The following is an 18,126-nucleotide window of genomic DNA, read 5'->3' as shown; positions in this document are numbered from 1 at the left end:
TGAACACTTACATGCATGTGACTGAACTGACTGAATAACTGAAAATCCCGAAGACTTAGAAAGTGAAATTTGATATGTGATCTCGTACTTAGTGTACGTTACTGAAATTTTAGTTATGATCTTATGAATTTTGAGCTCGACTGGTCGGGGGAAAAAAAAGCTTGTAATACACATAAATTCACAATTTTAAAGCTTAGGAATGGGGTATAATACCTTTATTAGGAAATATAAGAGAGTCATCCTGTATTTTTGTTCTTTATTTTGAATTTTTATATGTTATATAAGGCCTTAAAAAATTTGTGGCTCAAAATGTTGAAAAAAAAAAAATTTCAACGTTTTGAGACATTTTCATTTTTGACACATTTTCAACATTTTCAAAATAATTTCACAATAATTTTTGAGCTTGGGAATGGGAGATAATATCTGTATTAGGAAATATACGAGAGTCATCCTGTATTTCTGTTCTTTATTTTAAATTTTTATGTGTTATATAAGGCCTTAAAAAATTTGTGGCTCAAAATGTTGAAAAAATCATTTCAACATTTTGAGACATTTTCATTTTTGACACGTTTTCAACATTTTCAAAATAATTTCACAATAATTTTTGAGCTTGGGAATGGGAGATAATATCTTTATTAGGAAATATACGAGAGTCATCCTGTATTTCTGTTCTTTATTTTAAATTTTTATGTGTTATATAAGGCCTTAAAAAATTTGTGGCTCAAAATGTTGAAAAAATAATTTCAACATTTTGAGACATTTTCATTTTTGACACGTTTTCAACATTTTCAAAATAATTTCACAATTTTTGAGCTTGGGAATGGGAGATAATATCTTTATTAGGAAATATACGAGAGTCATCCTGTATTTCTGTTCTTTATTTTAAATTTTTATGTGTTATATAAGGCCTTAAAAAATTTGTGGCTCAAAATGTTGAAAAAATAATTTCAACATTTTGAGACATTTTCATTTTTGACACGTTTTCAACATTTTCAAAATAATTTCACAATAATTTTTGAGCTTGGGAATGGGAGATAATATCTTTATTAGGAAATATACGAGAGTCATCCTGTATTTCTGTTCTTTATTTTAAATTTTTATGTGTTATATAAGGCCTTAAAAAATTTGTGGCTCAAAATGTTGAAAAAATAATTTCAACATTTTGAGACATTTTCATTTTTGACACATTTTCAACATTTTCAAAATAATTTCACAATAATTTTTGAGCTTAGGAATGGGGTATAATACCTTTATTAGGAAATATACGAGAGTCATCCTGTATTTCTGTTCTTTATTTTAAATTTTTATGTGTTATATAAGGCTTTAAAAAATTTGTGGCTCAAAATGTTGAAAAAATAATTTTAACATTTTGAGACATTTTCATTTTTGACACATTTTCAACATTTTCAAAATAATTTCACAATAATTTTTGAGCTTGGGAATGGGAGATAATATCTTTATTAGGAAATATACGAGAGTCATCCTGTATTTTTGTTCTTTATTTTAAATTTTTATATGTTATATAATGTCTTAAAAAATTTGTGGCTCAAAATGTTGAAAAAATAATTTCAACATTTTGAGACATTTTCAACATTTTCAAAATAATTTCACAATAATTTTTGAGCTTGGGAATGGGAGATAATATCTTTATTAGGAAATATACGAGAGCCATCCTGTATTTTTGTTCTTTATTTTGAATTTTTATATGTTATATAATGTCTTAAAAAATTTGTGGCTCAAAATGTTGAAAAAATAATTTCAACATTTTGAGACATTTTCATTTTTGACACATTTTTTCAACATTTTCAAAATAATTTCACAATAATTTTTGAGCTTGGGAATGGGAGATAATATCTTTATTAGGAAATATAAGAGAGTCATCCTGCATTTTTGTTCTTCATTTTGAATTTTTATATGTTATATAATGTCCTAAAAAATTTGTGGCTCAAAATGTTGAAAAAATAATTTTTAGAAAAAGCGTATGTGTTTCTTGGTAAAACAATTGCAAATCGTTTCCATCGACCTTTCTTCATCGATATATTAGAACTTTCCTGCAACAACATTCGGAACGTTCTTAATTTTTACTAAGGACTTCAAATACCATCTCGTCATTCTTGTTTGCAACTCAGAACTGAAAACCAAAACTAATTGTTCGATTCGATAGGAAAGAGAGAGGATTATGTTTCCGAATCGTTGACAGGTTCGGATTTAAAATCACAATTACGATTCCGAATCGATTTCTCCCGAATGTCACGTGGAAAATTCTAGGTGGATAATTCGATTTACGCTGCAGACGATTTCTTCTTCTTTTTATATAATAATAATAAACATGATTAAATCGCCCCCTGGCGGTTCACGATTCTACTGCGTACGATTAATGTTAATTGCAATAGTAGCTAAGACATATTGGCTTTCATAGGCGGGGTGGGAGAATTGGAAGATGAAAAGCGGGGAAGGGAAATTCCGGGTGGTCTGTAAAATTCGCGGCAATAAATCTTTCAGGCGCGTGACTATGGGTGTCGGGAATTAACAGTAAAAGTAATAAAATAAAAGTCGCGTGCCGTGTTAAATTACATCGGAAAGGCGTTTGCTGTGAAGACGCGACCGCGAGAGCTCGAACCTCAGTAATGCGCCATTAATGGCCAGAACAAGCCCATTTGCATGGGGAAATGTGTAATAAACGGAGGCTAAATTTTATGCAAGTATATTTAAGACGATAGTTCACTTGATAGTCACACATGATTCTATGAAAAAAATTATAATAGTACACGGAAAAAGGAAGTGGCGTGTTACATTTTATGTATACGCTGAGGAACTATTCATAAATTACGCTTTTAATATGATATTGAAATACTTTCTCTTATTTTAGTCTTCTTGCATGTGTTTTACGAGTCTAGTAGTATTTAAACCCTTTATAGAGCATAATTCCGAGAAACGACGAATAAAATTGTTTAGGGTTATATCATGATAAACTGATGATGCAAATACTAGAACATTAAAATTTCTTTGATTTCCCATTTAATTTATGAAATAAGGGGTGGTAAATATACTTACCAAAGATCGTTCAGAGAAAACTGAAAGTGGTAAGCATACTTATCACTCAACGTTAAGGGTAAAATTATCATCGAATGTCCACTGGTAAGTACCACTCAAATTTAGGTAATTTAAAACAACTTTGTACGGTTTTTTTTAGTTAGAAATCATGGAATTCAAATTGAATAATGTCTTACATTAAAGTTAAATAAAATGTTGCAATCTGATGCAATTTTATTAATAACATCTTAGCCACGTTTTGCTGTAAGAAGCAAATTAAAATGTCAGAAACTACAGTATTCAAATAATCTATACCTCAAAAATGAAGTCAAAATATGCATAAAATCATTAACAGGAAGATTCCGAATCTTAAGAAATTCCAACAACATCAGCAGTTTTTGTTCATTTTTTAAAAATGAAAGTTGAGTTTAAATGAAATAAATTCAATAAAAAAATAATGATAATTAAATATAAGAAAATCTTAGACTATAAGGAACACAACACTATAAAGTTTCATGCCTGAAAACGTTTTAGGAGTTAAAATTTAATGACAAACGCTGGAACAATGTTGCTACGAAAACCTTTACATCGTGAACAGGCGGTGGTAATCACATTTATCACTTTTGAATTTAAATGATGTTTAACTATAGACTTAATGTATTTCAGAGCTATTAAGGTAGCTCAATTGAATTTTAAGCATCTAATTACCCTATTTATTATTTTAAAATACATTTTTTGAGGTCTTTTAAAAAATCTTTTACAGATGGTAAGAATATACACCAGAGAACTATAAACTATATTTTTTGAAGCTCCAAAAATTTTTTTACGTTGTATTATACGTAAATTTTAATTTTTAACGTTCAAAATGGAAATAGAAATATTTAGCTTTACGGGATCAAGACAAAAAAAAGCTTAGAAAAACGTCATTTTTCTGAAATTCAAAATTCTTTAACCTGCATTCATTTTATTCAAAAAATATTTTAAACTCAAACTTGTTGAAATGTGAAAATCGAAAATTCTGACTACCGATGTTTGTAATTCGTTTTAACAGACTGGATTTTGTAATCTTTTTCTATCTAAACGGATTCACTGACTTATTACACAGATATGATGCGATCAAATATGGCGTTCGAAGCCTTACCTTCCGTCCGTGAAGGCGTTCCCTCTATGACCCACTAATGTACTTTCTCTTTGTTTACCGCCATTTTTTAATGAATATGCTAAACTTCTCCTCATCCCGCCGCTTGGATATGTGTATTCTTCAAAAGCCCACAGGTCAGAGGAGGTCAAAGGAATTAAAAGCTCAGGGGTCACTGGGGGATGGTCATTAGCTTTGGAAGGTGAAGAGAGAAGCAAGGGGTGCAAGCGTGAGACCCTCCTTGAAACTCGAGTCGGGAAGCACGAATCTAATTAACTAAGGGGTAACCTTAATGAATTTCGAAAACTCTCCCACTTTTTGTTAGTGCCGCTGTGTGTTATGTTTCACACCGGAGGTCAACTTCCCCCCCCCCTCTCTCTTTCTCTGTCTGCAGTGTGTTTGTAATGCTAAGAGATTGATTTCTTTTATCTTTTGCTTTCCCGTCTCGTTATTATTTGTTGGAAAATGATTCTTTAATGTTCATCTTTTATTTTTTTCATTGTTCCTTTTTTTTTTCGGTGTAATTAAGTTAAACCCGTTCATTCTCTTTCGTGCTCGTGTGTTTAAGTTTTGCCGATTGTGGTAACATTTCGTCTTAATTTGTTTTGTCAGTTATAACGTTGTAATTCCGTTTTACAACTGCTGCTGGCTTATGATATATGATGCGGAGTGATGCTTTATATACACTCTTTCAGAGAGAATTAAGATGTCTATATTCCGACTGAGGAGGAACTGGTCATTAATATCGGCCGTCACTTTTAGGGATGGAATGTGTTACTTGCTTACTAATCTATCAAAGCGAAAAAGCTGTTATGGGAAATTGAAACGAAAATGAGTTATTATATTCTTTATACTTCTTTTAAAGAGGCGGGTATTTTGTTGCAAAAATTAATTTGCATGCGCTTGAATGGCTGCTTTAAATTTATTTTTATGCTACTCATTAATCAGTGAAAGAAAAGATGGACAATCGCACGATTTATAACTTAAAACGTTAAATTCATGCATGAGCGGTTATTGTACTTTAAAGTTTGTATTTCATAATGATTATTCTTTTTTATATCGTGTGGATTCTGAAGATAACGCTAATTGAAATGCATTCTCCATAGAGAAAGAAAGAAAAGAAAGTGGAGATAACTTAATAAACGACGAAAAATAAAATAATTGAAAAAAGTCGTCTCTGAAAGTAATGAAGAACGCAAATATATATATATATATATATATATATATATATATATAAACCAGCGAGAGTAGTTTCCCCAAAACTTTCTCGCGCCCTCTCTAATAAACTTGTCATGTCAAAGAACGCCTTGCATGGCATTGGCGTACAGTAGCTACGAAATATTAACTTTCGAGTGATTTCAGCATTTTTATTGAATCTAATTTGATAACCTTGGCGAGTTCTTTTGACGATTAATCCCTGGCGTATGATTAATAGTATATGAAAATAAAATTCGTATTTTAGACGTATTTCTCTCCAATGATTGAAACAGAAATTTGGTGTAAACTTGTAGTCACAAAATTTCCATACCAAATTTCATATATTTAAGTCATTGCATTTTTGAATTATCGTGTTTACATGTTTCTAAAAGACAGTCAATCCGAAATTGGATTTACCTCGAAATTTGAAAGGTGTCTATCTTATAGATGTTAAATTTGTGTGCCGAATTTTATCTATCTATATTCGTTTTGTAATTATCGTGTTAATTTATATTCGAACAGCCAGACAGACAAACTTCTTCTAAACAGATTTTCCTCAAAATTGGATAGAAATCTGTCTAAAGACCGTATACCAAATTTCTATTGTCTAGCTAGCCCCTGTTCAAAGCATTTTTGAGTTATTTTTGTCACAGACAGACAGACGGACATTTTCCGAAAATGTGTTTTTTGAACTCAGAGAAGTCTAAAACGCGGAGATTCGTCAAAATCTCGAGTTCGCATTTTTCGACGAATATTATACTAAGAGTACGAGAAAGTAAAAACAATTAAAATTTAGATATCTAAATTATATTTTAAGGAAATTATTTAGATAATTTGTATGTTTCCCTTTGGATTCATTATTATGTTCAAAGCAATATTTATGTTTATTATTTATGTTATTTTATATATTATATGTTTATACCTCAATACATAGTGCAATCCCGTTTTTTTACTATACCTAGACACCATTTTTCAGACTATAGCTGCCGTATTCTGAAGTTAAGAGATTTAAGTAGATGCTCTGTATAATATTTATTAATATAGATTTTTAGAAACATTAATCCAAGAATAACTTCAACTGAAAAACATCATTTAAAGCATACTTATGTCCTTCATTTTATTTGTCTGGAAATCAAGTTCATTTATACTTTATTTATACACATGAATATTGTTAAAAGAAAAAAAAAAAAAATCATTTACTATTTTGTATAAAAATTTGTTTTGCTGAAACCTAGGGATACTCGAGTTTAGATGTTCTCGTAACTTACAAGGTATACTGGATTCTGGTACCATTTCTGCAACAATTTTGTTTCCGACATTTGAAACAATCAATGGGCGTAAAGCCGGATACTTGAATGAACAAGACTGGCGAACAATAATTACAAACGAGCTCAATAAAGGGCAATTTTTTTTTGCCATTTATTCTGCTATTCGGATATTGAACCGGTACCAGAAAATTCAGTATATGTATTTTCGAAGCATTTTTTTTCCGACCAGTTGAAACCAAAATTTGACATGGAATTACAATGTGGTTACTTCATTTATTTAAGTTACAGCATTTACAAGCTTGCAAAAATACATTTTGAAACACGATCAACCCTTTGATAAATTTGATTCAAAATTTAATAAATATTTACACTTTAAATGCTAAAGCAGTGAACAAAATTTCAATTATGTAAGTTGTTACGATTTTGAATTATTGCTTTTGCAGGCAATGTAAAAATACAGAACGAAAGGTGGTCTACCCCTTGAAGGATTTGGTTTAAAATTTGATACGGGTTAACATTTTAGATGTTAAATCTGTACACCAAATTTTATTTATCCAGCTCTTAATGTTTTGTACTTATCGTGTTTCACTTCTACTCGAACAGCTAGATTTTTCTCTAGATGGATTTCTTTCAAAATTTGATGTAAATCTACAAATTTTATATAAAGACCGCATGTTAATTTTCGTCCACCGAGCAAAAAAAGCGTTTTTTTTTTATTGTGTTTAAATAGATGATTAATCCATGGCAAGAAGCTCATAGTATCTGAAAATCGAATTTGGATTTTAGACAAGTTTTTGCAACTGGTTGAAGCCAAAATTTGGCACGGATAATTGTAGTCACAAATAAAATTTCACTACTTAAGTCACTGCGTTTTAGAGTTGTTGAGTTTATATGTTTGTGAAAGTACAGACCGATAAGACAGTCAATTCTTTGTTGGATTGTATTCTAAATGTAAGAGGTATAAAAACTGTAGATGCTAAATCTGTGTACCGAATTTTATCCATTTCGTGCATTTAATTTGTAGTTATTGTGTTAATTTATATTCGGACAAACGGACAGAAAGACTTCTTCACATTCAGAGCATTATTGAATGATCTTGTTCATAGACAGACGACAAACACAACTGCAAAAATGTAATTGTCGGATTCTGAAAATCTAAAACAAAAAAATTCGTCAAAATCATCAGTTCGATTTTTTTTTATGATGATGATGATTGCAATACTTTTTACATACGAGGAAGTAAAAAAGAGTTAGAACTAAATCTGAAACTTTCTGACAATAATGTAATGTCGGACACTGATTAAGTATGGATTTTTTTTTCTATTAAAGCCTAAAATTTCGAAGACAGTCAACAGAAATTTATACAATTTAACCAAAGGATTTTATTCTTACAAAAAAAAATTTAAAAAATGGTGTTTTAATTTTAATAGTATGAATATCAACATCGTACATCCATTTTTATCCAATACTCGGCCGGTAACCCAATTTGGGTCGTGTTAATTGGTGTGAATATCAGCATCAGGACCCAAAAGTGTCAGTTTCGATTGCACCTGAAATTCACCAAGTATAAAGGTCTAGTGTACATTAAATTCGTTGGTTTTAAGCGCTTTCTTGTTCGTGTGATAAGAAAGTACATTATCCTAAATGTCTTCCACATCATCTAATTATGATACAAAATTACTAATTCAAAAATAAATCTTGTTCAATGTGAAAATCAAGAGTTAATATTAAATTTAACGAAATTAAATTAAATGACATCATTGGATAATGTTTGAGAATTAATTGAATTACTAATTTAATTTAAGGTTGGAAATCTATTTCATTTTATTACCTATTTAAGTTCAATAAGTAAGTAAAAACTTGTACCATGTACTTGATTAAAAAAAAACACAGTCTATGACGTCACTTACCTATTTGTTCTGTTGAACTGCCAACAATGATCTTCTCTATTAAATTTTATTTAAAAAAAATAGTTCGCTTGAAGAATTGCGAAAAAAAATTTCTTTAATACGTGGTTAAATTCCAAGTAAAGTCATTAATTTACCTCTTAAAAAGTGTGTTCTATTCAAAAGTTAAAAACCTTAAGTTTAATTAATAGATTCATCCGTTTCAGGTACCAAAGAAAAGCAAAAGAAATCCCATATTTATGAGCAGAATAAGCATTCATATTTCCAAATAAAAACCTGAGTATGAATCAGAAATACGAATCAGCTCCTTTAACCCAAAGAACGATTTCTTTCTTCATATCTAAACATCGGGCCTGGATGAATGCTGTCTTTATAGCTCGTAATCCAATAATGACAAGTTTCAACGTGTGTGGTAAAAACATAAAGTGGAAGATTTAATTGAAGCAAAATATTACGGAAGAAAGAGTTTCCACTAACGAGTTGACTACACTCAAAAGTGAGAAGACCACGTGGCGGATTGTCAGAGAAGATACTTTGTAATGTTATGCCTTCTACAAGGGGTGGTTGTTCTACTCTACAATTAAGCCAGTTGTACAGCGTTGTAACAGTTATCGTGAAAAGAGGGAAAACTACATAAGTTCACACGCATCACATTTTTCAGAATTCGAATGTTATTTGACAGGAATTTCGAGAATCAAAATAATCTTTTGGCAGTGCTTATAATGGGTCTATTGTAATTTTTAACAATTCTTTCGCTTTGATGAATTTATCCTTTCTTTCAGGAGAGCCGTTTTATCAAATGAGAACATGATGTTTTGGCTTGAGGTTTTTGAAGCGATTTTAAGGCAACAAATTGGCGATTTATCCTTTTTTTATTTTGGAGTCGGCTTTCACAGTATAGTTTTACCATTATCTATCGTCTGCTTATGTAGTTTTATTTTGGAATCGGCTTTCACAGTATAGCTTTTGAATTATATATCTTCGGCTAATGTAATTTTTTTTTCCCGCTGACGTTCGTTTTTTGAGTGAAAATAATTTTTCTTTGAACCCAATACTGTTAAATAAATAACAAATAGGAAAAAAATTAAAATTAAAGTATTTGTTCTACGAGTTCCATTGAAAAGATTTAAATTAAGAAGATTTTAATGTGCATATAGTAAAGAATTTTAAGCAAACAGACGAGGCTAAATTTTCAACAACCCCAATGATCTTTTTTGGGGATGACCACCCACAGTTTTAGAAGACAATTTTCTTAAGGATCTCTACAATAGGTTCATGAGAGATTATTTTTTTATTCGTGTTTTATCAATAATCGGTATATTCCATGGAGACTAAGGGCCCCATGAAGGCTGTTCTATCAATAATTGGTAATCAATACGGTAACAACAATTTAGACGTTAACAACTGTTTGAAATAGAACATAAATATTAAAATATTTTAAGTAGAAATCAAAATTTATGACAAAACATACGAAATTGGAGTTCACTTTTTTCAAAACAATTCTTCAATAAATCTCATTTGGAAATAAAAGCAAGATAATTTAATATTCAACATTATATATCGTGGAGTAGGATAAAAAAAACCCAATAAATCCGATGATATATTCATCGATTTATCTATATAAAAAAGTAAATAAGAAGGAGAATTTTTGGTTAAATCAAATCCCTTATTTATCTTGTTAATTTCAGAAAGAAGTTTTCTTAGTAGATACGCTGTTGGAGCAATCGTTTATCAATGAGCGGTGACCAAATCGGTCGCCAAAAAGAAAAAAATATTGTTGGCAAAGCTGTTTAAGTTATGAATTAAAGATGAGAAAATGGTTACACATGACATAATTATGGAATAACATGACATTAAATCGATGACAGCCAGTTATGGTAATTAGATTTCGAGAGGTGTGGGATAAACCAGAAACCCTGCAAGACTCAAAAATTAGAGTTCCTAGATCTGAATTTAAATGGTGAAAAAAATAATTAATTTAAAAACATTGAAAAACATAATTAAAATATCTAAGAGTCCAAAAGGAGTGAGAATAATATACACAACAGCAATGGTTTCCTAACATCGTAACTTATCTAACTAGGATTTGAAAACATAAGTTTTCTTTTGGCAAATTTATGACGTGGTCAAATGTATGACTACTATAATACATATTTATAATATTAATGCAGTTACCTTCTTGTCTTGTAGATTTACATCTAGTTTACGAATTCGTTTGTTTTAAAGTAACTTTTTCAACTATATCCATATATGTTATCGTGTTCCCTTTTTCAATCCCCTCCCCCATTCCTATTAAAAAAAGTCTGCTCTTCTAAAACATAGATGAAAAATTTTACAATAATGGAATGCTTTGATAAATTTTATTGAAAAATTCCAATTGAATTGATTTTTTAGTTAGTTTTCATTATTAATAATTGAAGAATTCAATAACATTACTTGTTAGAAGATTCATGTTCTCTACTTCTCTTGTGAAGACCCCTGAGACCTTGATTTTAAAAAATCATCAGTGTCTCAATATAAAGAATACCAATGGCAATAATAAATCTATATAAAAATATTTTAATGAATTGGTAATTTATGTAAAGTCATCAAGTCGCATTTAGAACATTCATTACTAACCAATGTTATAAAATCATGATTGAACCTTTATTATTGCGAACTTTTTGGATATAGAAAATTTCCGTTATCCCATAACTGTAAGATATTGTTTACTCAAAAGGTGGAAATTAATCAAGAAAAGGAAGCAATAACTATCGATAACTGAAAGAAAAATAATCTAAATCAAGTAATAAATCCATTTTTCCACTACAACATTTAAATCAAAATTATTTTCTTTCTTTCCCTTCCCCTAACGAATTTTAAAGAACCCGAAAAAAAGGATCTTATGTAAGTGATAACGAGTTGCCAATATTTTTTTTATATAACTCCACTTGGAATCGTGATCAACAATTTAAAAATCTCCGTTATTCAGCATAGCAGATATTTACACTATGGAGAATTCAGTCGGTATTTATTTCTAAACCATGCGTATATTAAAAGAAAGCTATAAATGGAATGTAACAATTAAAAATAGGAATAATATATAATGGCACTGTGGCATTATTATCATAACTAAGATAAGAAACACTGCCAATTTCACAAAAATTATAAATATTGATTATGTGACGTAGTCAGTTATTACTTTTTCGTATACATGGCATAAAATATAGTAATCATCAGGAAATTCGAAGTCGAGTTTTTAATGAATCTCCACGTTTTAGATCTGTCTGAGTTCGACTTTTTTTTTAAAATGTCCGTTGTTCAGTCCGTGACAAAGATGACTCATAAATACTCTGAGTAGACAGTTGAAAGTTGGTATAAGGTCTCTATAGCAAATTTGTAAATTTCGATCAAATTTTGAGCAAAACTTCACTCAAAGGAAGTCTGTCTGGCTGGCTGTTCGAATATGTTAAAACGATAATTAGAAAACGAAGAGATGCAGATAGATAAAATTCGGTACACAGATTTAACATCTATAGAGTAGACAGCTATCAAATTTCCAGCCAAATGCAACTACAGGTTGGCTGTCTTTTTGGTCTGTACTTTAAGAAACACATAAACCGATAATTCAAAAACGCAATGATGTAAACGTATCAAATGCGGTATGAGATTTTGTGACTACAAATGCAGTTTTTTGTGAAATTTTTGTTTCAATCGATTGAGAGAAACGGTTCTAAACTACAAATTAGATTTCAGAATGCTATTAACACATGCCAGGGATTAATCGCCATAAAACTCGCCAAGGACGACTAGACAGATTCAGTAAAATTGCTAAATTCAAGCCAAAAGTTAATATTTCGTAAATGTTGTACACCAATGCTATGCAAGGCGTTCTCTGGCATGGCACGTTTATTAGAGATTATGCGAGAAAGTTTTGAGGCGACAACTCCAACTGGTCTTTATAACAGTGATGCCTGGATCATTTGTGATAATAATATTTACTTATTCTTTACAATTGAAATTAATCTTTAATTAAAGTGAAATTTTAAGTTATTTCATTTCTGTCAACAGCCATCGAGGAGAGTGGAGATGATGACCGGCATTCTGTCAATTCTTGCGACTCCGAACCCGGTCTTACTTTAAAAAGGAAGCAGAGACGCTCCCGGACAACTTTCACAGCCGCCCAACTGGACGAACTGGAAAAAGCCTTCGAAAAATCTCAGTATCCCGACATCTACTCCAGGGAAGAACTAGCGCAGAAGACCAAACTCACAGAAGCCAGGGTACAGGTACGATTATATAATTTCAATACACGCACATATTTGTGGCTTGTGTTGGTAACACAGGTCAATAAGATTTACAAGTAGTAGTGTTTTTATTAGGATGATTTTATATGAATAAAAATGAAACTTGTAGATAACGATACAGATTTCTAAGCTGTGAAATAAAGTCTCTTCAAATTTGAACTGGCAAATACTATAAAGCATAAGGAGAGTTTTATGCACGGTTCCGTTCCAATTAATATGTATTAGTTAAAGAAAATCTTTAAAATTTTATTTTAAAAGTTACTATTCCTATTGAATAATAAAAAAAAAAGACATATTTTAAATCATTTCATATATTTAATTCCGAGTTGCCATTTTCGCCATTTTCTGAAATTGTATAATTTTTAAAAAAGTATTATTAATATTTATATAGAGAGAAAAATCAATTATGAATGTAATTTTTATCAATCGTTTGATGCAGTGTTTTTAAGGTTTATAAGATTTAATGATTGTTCCGTGGAAATATATTCTTATTTTTAATTAAAAACAGTGTTTTGAAGACGATGATAGGGTTTTAACAAGTTTAATTATTATTTTATATAAAAATGCATACTGCGTTGTTTTGCATGTGCATTAGTATGTTATCGATTACTTCCATTAAATATCTTTTACGTTATCATACGTGACGTTTAAATTACATGGAAAACAACAGCTTCCTTGATACAATAATTGTACCCTTTTTTATGTGTCTGAAAAATTTTGATGTTATAAATTTCTCTAAGTTCAAAAAATATGTTTTGGAAATTGTGTCAGGGTATAAGGGAATAAGCTCATAAAAAATAGTGACCTAATGATATTCCAATTGAAAAAACACTGAAATTGAAATTGATCAAGACAAAATGGAAGAAATTTGGAATGTCGCCCTTACACTAAAATTAAAAAACTGAATAAAATTTTGGACGTTCATATCAAAATGAACCATGTAGTTTTTTCTGCACTATGAAGATAAATACGTAAAAGAAGAAGAAAAAATACACATTCGTATTTATAAGATTTTTGCTGGCATACGTTTCGTCATTCATGTTCAATTAATACAGTTCCAAGCATTCTGATTTTTTTAAATTTTTTTTTAATCTTGATTTATATAGTCGATGTCATGCCTTCAAGTAAAAATATTAAACATAATCAGTTGCGCTTTTTTTATAGTGGTTATAGTTAAATTTTCAGTTTAAAAAAATTGCGAGTCATAAAAATTAGCGCGGTAGCAATAATTGACAATTTAAAAATGATGATTAAAATAGCTTTCCTCTGATAATAAATTTCGAAATTATTTCCAACAAATAACAAAATTATGAAAAAAAAATTTGGAAATAATGTTTAAATTGCAGAGAAAATTGTCGCTGTAAAGATTATTTTCAAATATTTATATAGAAATTTTATTGAGGGAAAATTCCTTTATAAAATCCTTTTGCTGCATGACCCATACGCAAAATCTTTTTTTTCACCTTGGATTATAAGCAATAATCGAGTGTGAAAAGTCGGGTGAATAATATTCCAATTTCTAAATATTTAACATTTATTGGTTTGTTTCATGTTTTTGAAGGTAGAATTTTGTAATCAATTTGTTATTTACTTCGGGTTGAGCTTTAGAAATCTTGTGCAATCGTATGTTTTCGATGACTTTGATAATTTTAAATCATTTAATCGATTAATTTTTATTGTATTTTTATTCTATGGATGGCAATGTCAAATAGCAAATTTGAAAAAAAAAAAAAAAAAAGATTTCAAAATTATAACTGTGAATTATAAATTTAAGACTAAAAAGTAAAAAAAAAAAAAAAAAAAAAAATAACTAAAACAAAAATGATATTTTACTACTTATTGCATTAATAAATGTGTGCTTTTATAAATTGTTTTTCTAAATTTATTTTTAAGTAGTTACAAACGATATTTTTCTGCAGTGTATTCATTATCAACTGCTTTGGTCTGAGCATTCCTGATTTCAAATAGAGTTATATGAACAACTGACCTAGAATGCTACAAGGATTCTTATGAATTAAGGATAAAGCAATTTGGAGAAGACTTAAAAGAAGCACTATGATCCCGCAAACTGTGGCGACGGCGCCAACATATTAATGTCTTATGATCCATTATTGTTTGCTTCATTTCATCGACGATTTAAAAATCTTTTTTGGTGGGGAGAGGTGGGGGGTGGGTCAGTATCGATAATCAAAGGGTGAGGAAGGGAGGGAAAAGAAAAGGTGCAAAGTAAAACCTTCGTTTCACACCTTCGTATCCGCGTTATAAAACATACGGATGTGAATTTAATCCGATTATCCCCTCCTACCCACCTCATTAACACTCGTGCCCTTCTTTAGGGCCTCATTGGCCGGATTTTTGTCTTTCGAAAGCAACAACGATTTCTAATTTAACTTGCTGGGATGTCATAATTCACGTGTGATCATTGTTTTTCTCTTTTTCTTCCTTATTATTATTACTACCCAGCCTCACCCAACAAGTAGCAGGTCGTTGACTAGCCAGTAAGCTTCTGTTATCGTTTATTGCATTTCCAAGTTAATATCCGTCTCCTGGGGATGAAGCTGAAAGCAAACGTGTTAAATTTGTAGCTTGTAATGAAAACCTCAGTAGTTTAGACAATATGAGGGTACATAACAAATATTTTTAATAAAAACTTCATGCATGAGGTTTAATAATAAAGAAAAAATTGTAATTAATTACAATAGGAAGCATTGATATATAATCGGGAACTGTCTCCTAATCATTATTAAAAAGAGCCGTTTTTGTAGAATAATACAGGGAAAATCTCTTATGTTGTCTTTTCCAAAAATTAATGAGGCCGCGATGGCCTGGTGGTAAGGTCTCGGCTTGTGAGCCGTTGGGTTTCAGGTTCGAGACCCGATTCTACCGAAGAATCGTCGTGTAAGGGGGTCTGTTGCACGTTAAATCCGTCATGCCAAACGTCCTCCCGCTGGTGTGGTGTGGAGAGGGGGTGCCAGCTCAGGTGTCGTCCTCGTCATCTGACCGCGGTTCAAAATGACGAGGTCCGTCCCAAAATAGCCCCAGTGTTGCTTTACAACGGGATGTTAATATAACTAAACTAAACTAAACAAAAATTAATAATTGCATTATAAGTAATCTCTCCAGCAACAGGTTAAAGATCATTCCGATTCATAAATGAAATTTCAGGTGATCAAGTAAACTTTCAATGGTGATCTCGAAATTCGTAAAATGTTGAATCATACTCATCTGCAAAAGTGTTTTTAATTATTTAATTTAAATAAAAAACAGATTTGATTTAAAAATAGTGATGAAAATCTTGTAAGCAATATCACCCTTGGGATATTGTTTAGAGTCCTATTGTAAAAAAAAAAAAAAAAAAAAAAAAAAATTCTACTTGAAAAATATAATTATTAACTTGGTTCATGCACAAATATGAATAGTCAAGATTAATTGTATTTATAATTTAGAAACAAAAAATTTTTTTAAAAAAAGTCAAATTCACTATTATCATACACAAAACGTCCATTGCCATTGTGGCCCAATAGTTAATTCTTATATTAGAATTTTAATCGCTACTTTATTTAGTTTAAGTCAACAAAAGTATCGCAGAACAATTATAAAATCTAAATTTTTTAATTCCATCAATCTTGTTTAAAACTATTTTTAAAACACTAGAATTCTAAATAGAAAAAGGTCCCATTTTCCAAAAAATTAAAACTGACTGAGTTATGAAGTTTTGAATATCGCTATTCTAGATGACTTTAAATCAGTTCAAAGGTTGGCTCAAAGAAGATAATTCAATCAGCGGATTTCGTTTCGTCGTGACTGTCACTGATTGTTCTAAAATAATAAAATCCAAACACCTTATAACTGTATCAAATTTGATTGTAAAAAAGATGAACTTAAAAAAAAAAATGTGAGCCTGTTAAGTAAATATCGATCGCTCAGCATTTTCGATATTAATCGAATATCTCTAAATATATATATATAGCTTGGGATACCTTTTATGAAAAACATACTGAATAAAAATATTTTGGAAGAAAAAAAATGATTTGGGGCGTTTATGGGACGAACAAAATTTATTCAATGAAATAATTTCAAAAAAAATTAATAGTTACCTCATATTCTTTCATCAATTAATTTTATAGTTTAGATAAAGAGATAAAAGATTAAATATGAAAAGACTTTATTCTTTTCCTCTATTTCTTCCATTTCAACAGATCAAAATTAACCAAATAAGCATAAAAGTTGCATCAAAACAACTACAAGTATAATTTTTTTTTCCTCTTTGAAACACTTTTGCCCCCAACTGTTACCTTTTATAAGTTTTGAAATGTAAGCAGCTGTTCCAGAAAATTTCAATTTCCATCACACACTGCGCAGCGAGCATTTCAATGCTCCAACGTGAATGCATTCAATGTAATTGTTTGTCATTTTAATTGGATATTTTATATTAATGACTCTCTTGTAATGTATTATAACGCAGGGTGGCTCAGGTGGCAAATGAGGTAGCGCCTTTCGGCTATGGGTGCAGCTTTATTAGAGTTAAAAGGCGCTGCTTGCAAACTGCTAAACTGTAACCACCCCGGCAACATATGTTTTTCGATTGTTTCACCATGACCGACACGTAAATGCTCGCACGTCTTTATATCTTGAAATCACCAATTTACAATGTAAAATAATTTAATTTTTTGAAAGAGAAAGAACATGAGTTCTTTAAAACTGGAATTCAGCACAGAGGAAATTCCAAAAAACTATTTAGATGAGGAATTCTCATATTCTTAAATAGTATGATTCATTTTGCATTCGAATTTATAGCAAGCCATTTTTTAGGAACTGAATCTGCAGCGGGGCATTTCATCCTTGGCGCATTACATTCTTTCAAAAATAAGTAATACTTTTGAGCTTTTGTGAATCCAAAAGGAAATTTAATGAGGGGGAAATGATATTTATTTATTTAAATACAATATAAAAACATTTATGTAAACATTGCGTTCTATTCACTTTGTGATTGGTAGATAGCGAGTCACCAGACCTATTACATTTGAGGTCTGTTTTGCTAGTATTGTTTGAAATATTTAATGAAAATTATTATTACGTCATAGTAAATATTTATATTGCACTTGACGGCGAAGTAGTGACGAAAAAAGTAAAGCTTTAATAAATACCGAATACGTTTAAAACAATATTATTTGTTAATTCTACTTTTAGACACACGCTTATGGCAACACTAATAAATAGCTCTCCGGTTTCTTTTCCTTTTTCGAGTAAGGAATTTTTCGTCTCTCAGCTAGCAATCGTCTGAATACCTAAGCAAT

At 30.3% G+C, this 18,126-nt stretch overlaps 1 protein-coding gene across 2 annotated transcripts in view; it reads left to right on the top strand.

Moving 5' to 3' along the window:
- LOC129988321 (protein gooseberry-like) overlaps positions 1 to 18,126 on the top strand; it is a 140,459-nt gene that overhangs the window by 99,363 nt on the left and 22,970 nt on the right. The window contains exon 4 of one of the 2 annotated variants that reach the window (XM_056096527.1): positions 12,594 to 12,805. In XM_056096527.1, coding sequence (XP_055952502.1) covers positions 12,594 to 12,805 — 212 coding nt within the window. Of the gene's footprint in view, positions 1 to 12,593; positions 12,812 to 18,126 lie in introns of both variants that reach the window. The other variant, XM_056096526.1, reaches the window with a different exon arrangement.

The sequence above is a fragment of the Argiope bruennichi genome, chromosome 10 (assembly GCF_947563725.1).
Source record: "Argiope bruennichi chromosome 10, qqArgBrue1.1, whole genome shotgun sequence".
NCBI lineage: Eukaryota > Metazoa > Arthropoda > Arachnida > Araneae > Araneidae > Argiope > Argiope bruennichi.
The sequence above is the reverse complement of the archived record's forward strand: the minus strand, read 5'-3'. Positions and strand labels throughout refer to the sequence as shown.